Here is a 14,387-nt window from a genome sequence, read left to right as displayed (position 1 = left end):
GCCACCATCCCAATGATGCCAATCATTCCAAATGGGTCGCAAACTGCGGGCTACCTCATCAATATTCATGCGGTAGGTCGATTTGCGACCCACTATGAATCCCTAATTAACAGTTCGAAGGCTTCTTATGGAATTGAGACCTCATGATTGGGATTGGGTAAAAATCAGAATTTGGAAACCACAATTCCTAATTTTTGTAGATCTGTTCCTCAGTTCTTTATCCCCTATTTGCATTCTGTATCTAAGCAATCCCTTTTTGCTACGTGTTCACTCTGCATCAGCAGATGATAGGTCTGGATCTCAAATATGGAACTGTGCATACATCACATGCTTTTGTTTGCATGTACTGGCACTTTAAATCTAGACATATTGCTTTCCCACTGCTTGCTAAATTTTGAAGTAGCAGAATATTTTAAAAGACAATAAACGAGAGAACATATGCAGGGAGTAATTTCGCAGAGGCTTAGAAGATACTTAATAACAACGACTAATAATCAAATGAAAGAATTGCAGAAAAAACAATATGACTGAATGAAGTCAGTGGGATTAAATAAAGGGTTTTAAAATCTGACCTAGTGATGGGTTTGGGAAAACGTTTTATCCGCATCATTGTGATGAAAGTTACTGAATGACAACGGAAGCCTACACAAAAATTACAAATCGTTTTAACGAATTTCGCACACCATGTGATTCTTTAAACTAAATTAGAACATGAATAATCTGACTCTTAATAAACTAATGATAGGATTAAGATGAGTAAAGATGCTGATGTATAATTCTGAAAGAATCCTAGGTCCTAACCACACAGTTTTAAACATTGCACTTGTGTGAGTATGAAAGTACTAACAGGCTCTACAGGCCATATATTTTTTGCTCACAAAGTTTCTCGGAGTTTTTCTTCGTAGCTCCGTATGAGCGACCCATATTTCAAAGGACCTGTAACACTGAAGCTCCAGTGTTCTCAAGTGACACCGTTGGTTTACCATGGGACTGGTGTTTTTAAAAAGGTCTCTTCCGCTCCATAGTCTCAATGGAGCCTTTGACGTGCCCTTGACACCAGGTCCTAGCTGTCACACACACGTTTCCACAGCCGGAATGGACCCTCCTCACTTCTCTGTAGTGGAAAATGACCACTCACATAGTAGGAACAGGAAACTCCGACCCCCACCTGAGTGACAGTAAGATAAACCACTGAACATCCACTACTTGTTACCACCACCAAACCTGTGGATATAAACTCGATCCCTGTCCTAAAGTTACAATGAGACACATGTGCATCAACCGCACAACAGCGCTTTCTGAATGTGGAGCTGTGTTGCTGCCTCTCTCCTCAGGACCATGTCTAAACGTGATGTTCTGCTAAAGCTCTGCTTACCTGTCCTAATATGTTAGCACCAACTACCGGTGTAAGAGCCTCAAGCCAGTCCAAAGACCTTCACCCAAAGTGCCAATGCACTCTCCATAGGTCTTACCAGAGATAGAAACAGAAAAATAGATAGATAACAGATAGAAAAATCCCTGATACAACTCTGAAAATAGAATAGAAGGCTCCTTCTAATAGCAGCGTAAATTACCTTCTCTTAGGTTGGTTCAGACATGTTAATGGTGTAATCCTGGAAGGGTACAGTGAAGACAGAAATACCATTACCCATGTGTTGGACTTTTTGCCTTACGCAGGGTCATCCCCAGTCTTTTTGCCTCCTTCCTCCTGGTTTTTCTGACCTCTCGCTGTTGGTTCTAGGACTCGGAGCACTTTATCACTGCTGACCAGTGCTAAAGTGCAGGTGCTCTCCCATCTGAAGTTGGCATGATTGGCTTATACCTAATTGGCATATTTAATTTACCTATAAGTCCCTTGTACAGTGGTATCTCTATACCTAGGGCCTGTAAATTAAATACTACTAGTGGGCCTGCAGCGCTGCTTGCGCCACTCACTGAAGTAGACTTTCAAAACCTGTCTCAGGCCTGCTAACGCAGGGCCTGTGTGCACAATTTCCTGCCACAGGGACCTGGCATCTAAACTTACTTGCCAGGCCCAGAACTCCCCTTTTACTACATGTAAGTCACCTCTATGGTATGCCCTAGCTAGCCCTATGGGCAGGGTGCCATATATGTAGAAAGGCAGGACATGTGCCATATTGCATGGCCTGTCCTGGTAGTGACAAACAGCCTAACTTGGTGTCTCACTGCTGTGAGTGCTGCCTTCTCATAGGATTGCATTAGAAATGCCCTGCCTTATGTGTAAGGGGTATTGTCTGATTTATGAGGGGTAGTGTAGGCGTGTTTGGTATGGTTGTGATGGTGATAATAAATACTGCTTACTGGTGTGGGTGTATTTTTTATTACTATCACAGAAATGCCACTTCTAGAAAGTGCGCATTTATCTGTACTTATGACTCTGGTGTTTTGCAGCTTGACTCCAATCCACGTCTGGGCAGAGTGACAGTTGGGGCTTTGTGCATACTTTTCAGACAGCCTGTACACAGGGAGGGAGGAGGTGTCACAGAGGTGCATCTGCATACTGAATAGTCTTCCTGGGCTGAGAGAAGGGAGAGGCGGGGCGCACCTGCATTTGTAAAGACAGTGCCCTGGCCTCACACAATAGGGTCGTTAACCCCCCACTGATGTTTGGAGCCTGTGCTGAAAGGAGAGAGGGGGCACTCCCAGAACCAGTTGTAACTGGCTGGAACCTCCTCTCCCTACCATTGTAAAACACTGTAAGAACTAACTATAAGTACAGGGGAATTTTCCCCACAATTGGGAGACGTTTTGAACTTACCTGGAACTGGACACAGACTACTGGAAGGACTCACCAGGAACCGCCATGGACTGCTGCTGCTGTGCTGACCTGTGACCTGCCTGGTCACTGAGAAGGACTTGTCACTAGCCTGCACCCCCTTTGTGCTGGCCTGTTGTTGGGCCCCCCATCTGTGGGCCTTTTCTAGGGACTCTGCTCCCCAGGGGCAGGGTGCTGTGGCCCCTGACCCCTGTATTGACCCTGAAACACGAGTAGTGTTTCAAATGCTTGCCAAAATTAGTGCTTGGGAAAGCGCTTCTTCTTTAAGCTGAAAATACTCTCCTTCATGCCAAAAGGAAATCACCGCCGCGACCCGGGCTTCATGGGAGTCCGAGCGCTTCTCCAAGAGTGTGTTGTAAGGCTGGCAATCACCGCCGCAGCCCGGGGAAGCTGTTTTGTTCCAGCGCGAGTTGAGCGCTCTTGCTGGTGCCCCCGGGGCACGAAGGAAACCTCCTTTCTGTTCTTAGGAGCCAGCGTGCTCCTGTTGGTGCCCCTGGGGCGAGGACCGCTCGTTGGAGCTCCCCCGGGGCACCGGAAGGCCCTGCCCTGGGCCGGAGAATTGCCGGAGAGACGAGTGGAGAGGACGCCTCTCCCCACCTGGCAAAGCCGCGGAAGGCTTCAGTTGTTCCCCGGGGCGGCAGCAGCCTCATCGGAGGCTCGCCGCACCCCGGAGCCTTCAGGGCCCCCTCGAGAGCCGGCCCCTACAGTGGAGGTCTTCCCCCCCCATATCGGAGGGCCAGGACAGGCCTGGGGGAGACCCGCAGGGATCACGGGCCCCTGGAGGGGCCGCAACAAAGTTGGAGGGGGTGCGTGACGCCCCCCTTCTCCCCCGTATTGAGAGGACTTTGCCCCCCCCCCCCTTGTGAGGGCTGGTTGAGGCCTGGGGGGGGCCCCTAATGATCACGAGTTCCCAGGAGGGACCCAGTAAGGATTGGGGAGGGTGCGTGCTGCCCCTCTCCCACTACAGTATCACGAGGCCCCCGTTTTGTGCAGTGAGCGCCAGGCCCCCTTGTTTCCGTTTCTTAGGCACTGGAGGTGCCTCTATCATCTACCAGGTATTTCAAAGGGACAATATATATCAGGGGTTCTTATTAGAGACTTTATTGCATTATATATTGCCTACCTGTTTTATGATGTTTTTGTGTGCATATGCAAATGTTCCTTCTATGGACATGCTTGCTAATATGTTTTCCTAACTTGCCATATGTTGTCTAATGTTCCTACTATGGGCGTTTTATGATATTCTTATGACAAGTGTTCTAATGTGATAACGTATTTCCTGACTACTGCTTATGTTGCAGAATACTGAGTAACCTGTGTGTTATGTGTGACTACTGCTAATTTGCAGAGTAACTAATGTGTAACGTTCTGACAACTGCTAAGGTAGCAGGATAGTACTGATATGTGATGTTTGGTCTGATAATTGTGTTGTGTACATTACAGTATATTTTCATATATTCTGGTGTTGTGTTTCCTTTGTGGTGGGGATGTTGCGTCACGTGTGTGTGTTGTGCAAACGCTTTACACATTGCCTCCGGGTTAAGACTGACTGCTCGTGCCAAGCTACCAAGGGGGTGAGCAGGGGTTATCTTGGACGTGTAACTCCCTTGCCCTGACTAGAGTGGATAGGTTCTGCCTGGCTGAGGTGCATACCCTAGCCAACCAGAAACCCCATTTCTAACACCATGTAAGAGACAAACTACATGAACATTCTTTAGTACAACATAAGCTCCATAAGGGAGATAAAAATGTAATTGAATATAACAGTCAAATTGCCCCTGGTGCAAATAAATGATGGGCAAACCACCTCTATACAGTATGAGCAAGGATTTATAGCGTCAATGCCCTCATAAAAGGAGGAAACAAGAATTTTGAAATGCCTATAACCAGGCATTAAATATTTCCAACTAAGTCAAAGACAAATTACATACAAACATGATTGCGTCTGGAGTAGTGGTCGATGAGAAAATAATACCAAGGAATACAGCAGACCTTGGCACCAAACTCACTGACTATGACCTGCAGACGTTTTTACTTGAAGCAGACATCCTCTTACTTCAGAAAGTTTGACTGGACCTCCAATGAATAGTGAAATAAAAACTCTTAGATAAGATCACATTGGAATACAAAATATATATTTTTATTGACCTGACAAAGTAATTTACATCAAAGTACTATTGACCCCATGCCACATCAAGAAATCATTGAAACCTTCTGGAAGACAACCTCAATGCCTAATAAGCCCAGGATATGGTTCAGATGATTAATTCATTGAATTTCGATCAAAGATTAATAATTGCATACACCAAGGTAGAGTAAATAGAAAACCACTGACATTTTGTAGAAAGACAAACAGGGTCTTGGCATGCCAAGAACACGAGCCTGCTGTACTAGCAGATTGCATCTGATCATTGACTGTATTTTCCATTGTCAGGAATTTTGTTTTCAATGGAACAAAACTGAGCTAAAATGCAGAGTTGATCCTATATAGCACACTAGGAAGCTGCAGAGTTACACACTACACCAAAATAGAATACGAACACTCAAAAAGCAGAATTGAGAATAGGTAAAATCAAAAAGTATATGTCCTCCAAAGATTTTGAGAGGCCAGTTGTCAGGACACAAGCGACCCGCATTTAATGGCCAAAAGTAAGTCAGTGCCACTTCACATTGGTCCAATAAAAGTTTGGTAGAGCAGTCAACAGGAAAGTATTGTGGTTCTCCTATTGACTGTGAGGAGAAGGAAGCAGACTTGAGGTGACCAGAAAAAAATGACTTAATATTCCAGAGCCATTTCTGCCTACACTTAGGGTAATGCAAGTACAATTTTTAGAAACTACTGTAATTGAGTTATTGGATTAAAAGTGAGAGCAAATCAAGATTTTTTGGTAGATTTCTGAAAGGCCCCTACAGCATTGTGGTCATTGTTCTTATTTATTTAAGGAACTTACCTGTTGGAGTTCAGAAGAGCAATAGACGAGGCAACTGTTTGGTAACATATTGTTCAGCTCATGCTGTAGGCTACTAAGAAATAAAGAAATTCCCAAATGAATAGAACAAAAAATATATAGTAGAATTGTGGATCTTTGAGTACAGTGAAGTATCTTCTTTAGAGCTGTCAAAGTGGAATGCTTTTAACAGCTTGCAGGGGAATGAGAGCACTTTTACAGTAAATCAATATTTAATGTGTGAGTGTTGAAGGGTCCCTGGTTTCACTTCACTTGTGAAAGTTGTGCTAATCAATATTCTTGAAAATATCTGTTATTATTTGTAGTGCTGTCATGCCTATAGCAACAGTAGAATTGCTTGGGATCTTGAGGAACAGCAATCTGATCATAATTTTGGTTTACGTAGACAACAATTTTTTCAGGTAAGGTCATATAAAGGGACATAGCACTACAGTAGCAAGAACCAGAAAAATGAAACCATGACTGACTTCTCAACCACCTATTGTTTCAGGTCTCCCTCCTTGTAGTACCTCGACACAGCGTCTCCCCACACTTTGCTACACTGATCATATGGTGTAGGTAATATTCAGAGTTGGCATCTCTGATGTGTCCTAGCGGTGTACTGTTACAAGACCAGAAACAGTTCTGGAAAATGATTTCATAAGATTCCTGGATTGTTTTATTTCCCCGGAAAACTAGTTGGATCAATGCTTGTGTGCCACATAGAAAAGCACCAACATTTTGCATCCCAGGTTAGTATCACATCCAGGACATAACTATATAATATAAAAAATAGTAGGTTGAGTCTAACAAAAGCACATTTTAAAACCAACAGAGTCACTGAGAAATGATAAAGCACCATGCCAACATTGTTCTACCAGTGTACTTGTAAATAGCTTTCAACTGAGGTTGCTTAGTCTTTCAAAAGCTCAAACTTTGCAAAGAAAGAGTCAAATGTCCTGACAGATGATTCAAGAGTGTTAGCCTTGTATACAAAAACCCCAGCATGGAAGACCCACACTCATATTGACCTACCAGGCATATTGATGTAATGGCGATATGTATCATAATAACTATTCTGACTAACTTGTAAAACAGACTAGAAGAAGAACAAATCATTCCCCACTTTAGGAGATTTCCCATGGAAAAACATTCTTACTATATCATTTGATAAAACAAATTTGTCTAAGCATTTTTAATTACACTGCTCCTTTTCACACAACTGAGATGTTAATAAATGGAATAAACTGGTCAAGCCCACCATAAATAGCGACCTGGCTACCATTATTCAAAAAGCTCGACTCCAATGCATCATTGTAACTCAGATACAGCTGGGCATGACAGCTTGGAAAGATATTCAGGGCCAGCTAAAAACGGCAAAAATCATAGCTACTTTCACCACATGTTTATTTGTAAAACTTTGTATTTTTTTTAAACCAGCCATACAGCCCACATGAAATACACGTTCAAACATTGTACAGTGATACATCCAACACCGCCGCAGTGGTCTTGCTTCACATCATTTGGTTTAAAGCTTAGATTGCTAGCTCCCCCTCCTCTCCTTCTAACCAGAGACCCATATGATTTATCAATAAACCCTCCATTCCCTTATCCCCCGGCATGTGTGTGGAAGTCTCTGCAGAGTCCACGGCGTGGCCGGGCAGGGCTTCAGGGTAATGCCTCTGAAATCAGCCCAGTTCTGCCATATCTACTTGTCTTTTTTCGGGCAGCCCCATGCTTGGAATACTGGTCCTCCAGGGCCATGCAGTGGTCTATGCAATTAGCCCATTTAGTGGAGAGAGGGGTTTATGTGGACTTCCACGTCCGGGCAATGCCTCTTTTGGCTATCGCTAACCTGAACCACAGTAGTGCTTTGTGATATCTAGTGCCCTGAATGTCCTCCGTGATGTGTAGTAATATCAGTTTGGGATCCTTGGGGACCAGCCAACCTAACACATCTCCAGTGTATCCAGAATGTGGGACTAGTAAGTAGTTAGGCTTTGACATTGCCAGAAGGTGTGCAGCAGGTCCCCTTCTGGGTGATCACATCGCAGGCAGTGGCCCAAGGGAGTCATGCTCAATTTTTGGAGTGGTGCATGCATATAGTAAATTCTATGCAGCACTTTAAACTGTGGCAATCACAAATGTGAGTCTGCTGCCTTCTCGCACAGGGTCTCCAATGCCTCCAACCGATCTTCATCCTCTAGTGGCCCGAAGTCCGCCTCTCATGCCTCTCGCACCCCAACCATGCAGTCTGGCGCATTACGTGTGAGCATGAGGTATAGGTCCGATAATTTAAGCTCTTCAATATTAGTCATCCCTATTGGGGGACAGGTATGGTTGTAGGGCATGTCACTGCTGTAGATAATGGAAGAACTGGGAACGATGGAGTTCGTACTCCGTTTGTAGGTCAGCAAAGCATTTCAGGAGCCCTGTTTGTAGAACATCATCCAGTGTTGATATTCCTATAGTGCCTCAAACAGAGAACCCCTCTCAGTGCTACCACCAGGGGGAGCTGCGACACCAGCCACAGCAGGGTCTCGAGCGTGAGGTTGTAGTCCCATCCCACAGCCCTGAGCACGTCCGACTACACCTTTAACACTGTTTTATTGACCGGGGGCAACCTACTCAGGACGACCCGTCCCATGAGCCATCCCTCTGACTTTCACCACATTTTAGTATCTAGTACAACAACACTCTTGAACCCCTCTGCACAGCTGGAAACAACATCCTGCTTATTCCCACATAACATATCAGAAATGGGAAGGAAAAAATAATTGTTCCTCCACTAATCAGATGATTCATTCCGATGAACTGATGCTTCGAACATCTGACTACCTTGAGGAAACTTCATTCAAATCAATCCGTCACAGTCAAAGTACGGGTCTGAGGAGTACTTTTTAAACAAGAAAGATACAAGAAAATATTCTTTAAGTGGGAACCTCTAGAAAAAGTACTTTCCAATTGTAACATTTTTGATTATTGTGCATAATCAGATGGCTATCAAACCAAAACCCTCTTCATCCTTGGTGTCATAACTTGGCGCCTCCTCATTTACTGTTCATCCTCCTCCCCTCCTTCCTAGAATGTTTAGAAGTATTTATTTAACTTTTCAATTCCCTATCAGGAGCCATTGGCCTCTCCCCTTAATTTCATCTCCCGTTTTCTTCCACCATTGTTGGTCATTTCTACTCTATCTATTTACATTTTTTTTCATAACATTTGCTTTTTGCCCTTCATTTACAGCTTCTTCTAATTTTTAATTATTTAGTTTTTTGTTAAATTCTTGTAACAATGTTTATATGTGTTATTACCCTTTCCCAGCTAATATCTCATCCTAGACATGCTTTTCCTTTCCAGGATCAAGGTCCACATGCCATTACTTCTTCAGCTGTGCTCTTGAACTACAGTTTTCATTTATACTGAAATGAATTCTGGTATTTTTAGGACAGTTCTGATGAGTTATTGGAGAGAAAGTCCACTGTAATGTGAGGTTTCAATACACGTTTAGTGAGAGTGTATACAATCATTCATTGCTTATGTGCTCCTTTTATGCTTGTTAGAGGCGGAAGTACTTGTTATCTTGATCTCATGTTTCAAGGGACACCCACTAGGCATTAGTGAAAGTGGTAAATAACTTACGGTTGCCAAATTTTCTTTCAATGTGTTGTCATCTTTAGTAGCACCAAATTTCATTTTTAAGTCAATTATGTTGTCCAAACACTCTTTCCGCACATCGCTGATGAGCTCACACACTTGCTTGTGCATGTTGATGTGGTATTCATCCAACCGTGACTGAAAAAAAAAAAAAGAAAAATACCAATAAATGCTTAATAAATGGGAACTAGATGTTTAATGCACCGTCTAGAGGATAGGCTCACGAACATGTTGAATACCTTAAAAGCAATTCTGGCTTTCACAGCATCCTTAATTTTACATTTTGAAGCCAATTAAACAGATTAGTAACAAGCAAAACCATGTGTCTGTATATTCTCACCTAGGGATGTAATAGGGATCCGAGAGACAGCAGCAAGTTAGATATATACCTGATATAATTGTTCTACAAAAGCTCAATTATAGGTCACTGTAATCCCAGAACCAGACAATTTACATGACTTGGAAGCCAAACAAATAATATTTCAAGACAGGTTACCATTAGAAGTGAAGAACCTCTTCAAAGGAGTACAGAGGCACTGAACTCATATGAACCAAATAGAACATGACCGCATCCTGAAATTATGATCCACGATAAAAAAAAAAAGTCGAGTGCATGGCTATACTTAACAATATGACTTTACCTCATTGCCTCACACCCTTATCTCGAGTTAAAGAAATAATATATAGTTTATATTTGAGGACCCACAATGCTCATGAAAGGGTGGGTGGTTAAAGCCTGGGTTGGGGCTGCTGTTGTCCAAGGAGTGAGATAATAAGGTCATGGATAATACAAAGAATGCAGGCCCCAGGCCAAGCATGAAAGACACAACAACTGGGATCTACATTGGACCTGCAGAAGGGCCGCAGTCTTCTAGCCCTTCTAGGCTGCTGCAGCAGGACATGTGTCAGTCATTGAGCACAGAGTAGTCTGAATGAGGCGCAGAGAGCCCATCAGCTTGGTATCATGCGGGATTTCCAATGTTCTTACTTATTATAGAAACAACTTTTCTCATACGGCCTTTGCTGGGCAAGATAATAGCTTTAGAGAAATCTGACTAAATGGAGACAGCATAAGCCAGATTATCTAAGAAGGAAGGAAGGGTAAATGCTGTGTTTTAAGGAAGGCAAAGGGATGGAAGCCGCCCCAACAAAATACCATGCTAATACTTTCAAATTAAAAAAAGAGCGGTATTTCTGAGACAAGAAAAAGCAGGTTTAAACAGCACACCCCAACAAGCTGTTTCATGTCTCGAATCTGGAAGCTAGGAATTCACTTTTTTAGCAAAAGCGGCGCAAACTTACAAAATACAATTGCATAGTAAAGTTCTCGATATCTACTCTAGCTTTAGGTTGGACAAGGAACAAGCCAATTCCCCCCCTGGTTAGCTACACACCTGCCCCCTGTGGTGACACTAAACGGGTTGCCAGACAAGCCACTTTTACTCTCAAGGTTTAAGATGCCATCTCAAGAGGTTATGTGTAAGCTACTCTTGGAATGTAAATCAGGTTCCCCTATGGATCCCTGCCCCCCGGCCATCCTCCAATTAGTACCAGAGCTAGCGGCATCTATGCTGGCCCCTATTATTCAGGAAGTTCTCAAAACGGGCCTGTATCCTAGGGCATGGAAAGAAACTACTATTATTCCGTTAAAAAAGAAGGCGGCTGGCAAACCCGATGACCTGACGAATCTACGCCCAATAGCCCTTCTCCCCTATGCGGCCAAAATCCTGGAAAAACATCTTAATAAAGAATTGGTTGATTTCCTGTCTGCCTCAAAGGGCTTAGACAGCTCGCAACATGGTTTTCGGAAATCCCACAGCACGGAATCAGCTCTCATTGCATCATCGGACACCATACGCAGATTGGTGGATGAGGGGCAGGGGGTCTTTCTGGTGCTATTGGACCTGTCGGCAGCATTTGACACCATTGCCCATCACATCCTGCTAGACCGTCTTCATCAGGTAGGCATTAGAGACCAGGCTCTTAAGCTGATTGAATCTTTTCTATCAGACAGATGGGCCACAGTGAGCAGTGGCGACTTTAGATCCCCTGCCTACCTCTTGCCGTGTGGGGTCCCTCAGGGCTCTTCTCTCAGCCCCACGCTGTTTAACGTGTACGTGGCACCGCTGGCAGAGTTGGTTCGCTCTTTCGGCTTTATTCCTACTTCGTATGCAGACAACACTCAGATTATTATCCCTATTAATAAAGATTTGGAGGAAGTGGCCATCCGCTTCAACACCTGTATGACAGCAGTGAATAATTGGATGAAGACCAACTGGTTGAACCTCAATTGTGAAAAAACTGAGATTCTATGTTTTGGAATTGGAAGGGAACATTCGTCTTCTAGCTGGTGGCCTGAAGAATGTGGAACTCTTCTTGTACCACGGTCTACCTCAAGAAACCTAGGATTATTGTTTGACGATCAATTGTCATTCAAACCTCAGGTCAACCAGATAATCAAGACCTGTATGTGGACTATGAAGAAATTAAAAAAAATATTTCCTTTCATTCCACAACCTTGCAGAACTACTGCCATTCTGGCTTTAGTCATTTCCAGATTGGACTATGGGAATGCGCTTTTGCTCAACCTGGATAAAGAATCACTGAACAAGCTACAGTTGATGCAGAACACTGCTGCTAGGCTTTTATTAAAATTGCCTCGCGGGGCCTCTACTAAGAGGTGCCTTAGAGATCTACACTGGCTTCCGGTAATCCAGCGGCTCTCTTTTAAGGCTCTCTGCATCACCCACAAGGCTGTCCATGGGATTGGGCCTAAGGCTTTAACCACCAAGCTGCAATGGTACAGGCCTAATCGGCTGTTGCGATCAGCCTTTGCCTATCGAATTCAAACATCCCGCACCAAGAAAGTGAAGTGGGGAGATAGAGCATTTACAATCGCGGCTGCTAAAATCTGCAACTCTTTACCATTGGACATGAGGCAAGAACATAACTATCTAATATTCAGGAGACTGGTCAAGACTTGGCTTTTTCCGCAATAAGTCTGGTAGTCCCCTTGTTAAGACGACTCGCCTCACCCAGTTAGCGCTTCGATGCCCTTGGGCCGGAATGCGCTTTATAAATACTCAATACATACATACATACATACATACATACATATTTTGTCTGTTTGCGCCGCTTTTGCGTCAAAAAAAGACTTGCATGCGGCGCTAAAAAAGTATAAATACGGGCCTCCGTATCTACAAATTCGACTGGCTACTCATATGCCAGAAATTTGTTTGCATACTTGTACCTCCTGGTAAACGCAGAACATTACTAAGGCCAATTATTCACCTTCAGCAAAGCAACAATTTTAATGATCTTCATGGTGCAGATGTCTTTAGAAGGGATATTTCAAATCTGTGGTGGTGATGTAGGAACCTAAAACAAAGACTTATTAGTTCCCTGAAGGTTTTGGACATTTTACAGAATTTCTGTTCACATTTCGAGGCAAAGCATAAGTGTGTAGATTCATTAGAAAGAAAGGGATAATAGCTGGGGGTATGAGGGACATAGCTGCATTGCTATCTTTTAACAAAGACTAGAAACACTGCAGGAGCGACTGAGGTACAGGCTTCGCATGGATGTTGCACGTCACTCAGTCACCAAGTCACCCTTAACCCCTACAGCCAGTGCTTAATTTGAGCCCGTGGTTTCCATTGTGGGGCACCAGAAATGATTTTCGAGGGCCGGCACTTATTTTCTGCTTCAAGCGCTTACTGTGAGCAAAAGATACATATGGGAAACACGGAGGAAGAGGAAAACGTATCACAAAGGGAGAAAGCAGAAAGCTGCAAGAGTGAGCTGAAGGGGCATGGAGTGGCTGTTAATGGATTAAAGAGGCCCAAGATGGCTTCAGGATTACGCTGCCTCAGTATTCTGTGCCTCACATTAAATTGCAGCAGCTGCGTGTTTCAGAGGAGAGCTCTGGGCACTGGCACGTTTTTATTTACAAATGAAGCACTGCCTACAGCAATCACCTTTGTAAGGTTTGGTACAAACAAGTAAAGGAGGGAGCGATGGAAAGGTGTCTGAATGAACAGATACTGTGGTATCCAATGTATAAAGGCTAATAATATATGAGTGGGGAGAAGAAGAGGGAAACAGAAACACTGACATTAGGAATTGCAAAGCTGAACTGAGATATGTTCCATAGGGAGCAAACCATTTTAAATTAACCTAGTTTTAAGTGTTCAAGGATGTTGAAAATTGAGTGCAGTTCAATGTACATTTTATATTATTATTGGAGGCACTGCTCCATCAAACAGAAAAATGTTTTTTTTTTCATTTTCCCCAAGAAATTTGAAAACCTTTCTGAATAGCTTAAGTAGTATTTTTGCAGATCGGGACTATCTGTAGCATTTCTTATGGTGGAGTAAGCAATAAAATGTTTAAATTTTAGGAGATGATATATTTTCTGTCCTCTTTCCCATGCAATTGAGACTCTGTGCTCACCAGTTCATCCAACTAAGACTTTGTGAGCTGCCAGGCAACTGAAGTTACTGCACATCCAGACAACTATAACATTTTGCGAAATCTAAACAGCCCAAAGTCCAGTGATATACAAACATGACATGCTGTTCTGTGAAGAAAGTGATAGATGAGGGTAATTTAGGATGCTTGAGTTTAAAGGGCAGTTGTAGTGACTTTTTATATGATATATATTATAGATAATAAATCAATGAAACTATGATTAAGCAATAGCTTTGTAAGCAGTGAAGCTTTGCACGAGTGGTTATTTCAGTATCCCAAGGGTGTTGCTATTTTTAGTCATTAATCAAAATATTCCATCTAGTAAGCTTAGGTCTGCTGGTATTTTGTGTATAAACGAACATGCATGGTAAAGTGAAAAATCAAAGATCACACCAGAGAATAAGTCTAAATATATTTTCATCGAACAAGGGGGTTGGGGCTCTTGGGAGGGGTGAGTTGGGAAATCAATCAACCATCAGTAGCCCTTCCCTGTCTTTGCTGTTTAAACTCCTGAG

General features: G+C 43.2%; 1 protein-coding gene across 1 annotated transcript in view; it reads right to left on the bottom strand.

Moving 5' to 3' along the window:
* LOC138297105 (uncharacterized) overlaps positions 1 to 14,387 on the bottom strand; it is a 648,847-nt gene that overhangs the window by 178,082 nt on the left and 456,378 nt on the right. Inside the window, exon 42 of the mRNA XM_069236605.1 lies at positions 9,388 to 9,540. Within this exon, the coding sequence (XP_069092706.1) occupies positions 9,388 to 9,540 (153 nt within the window). The remainder of the gene's footprint in view (positions 1 to 9,387; positions 9,541 to 14,387) is intronic.

The sequence above is a fragment of the Pleurodeles waltl genome, chromosome 5, assembly GCF_031143425.1.
Source record: "Pleurodeles waltl isolate 20211129_DDA chromosome 5, aPleWal1.hap1.20221129, whole genome shotgun sequence".
In the NCBI taxonomy this organism is placed as follows: Eukaryota; Metazoa; Chordata; class Amphibia; order Caudata; family Salamandridae; genus Pleurodeles; species Pleurodeles waltl.
Note: the sequence above shows the minus strand (reverse complement) of the source record. Positions and strands in the feature narration are given on the sequence as shown.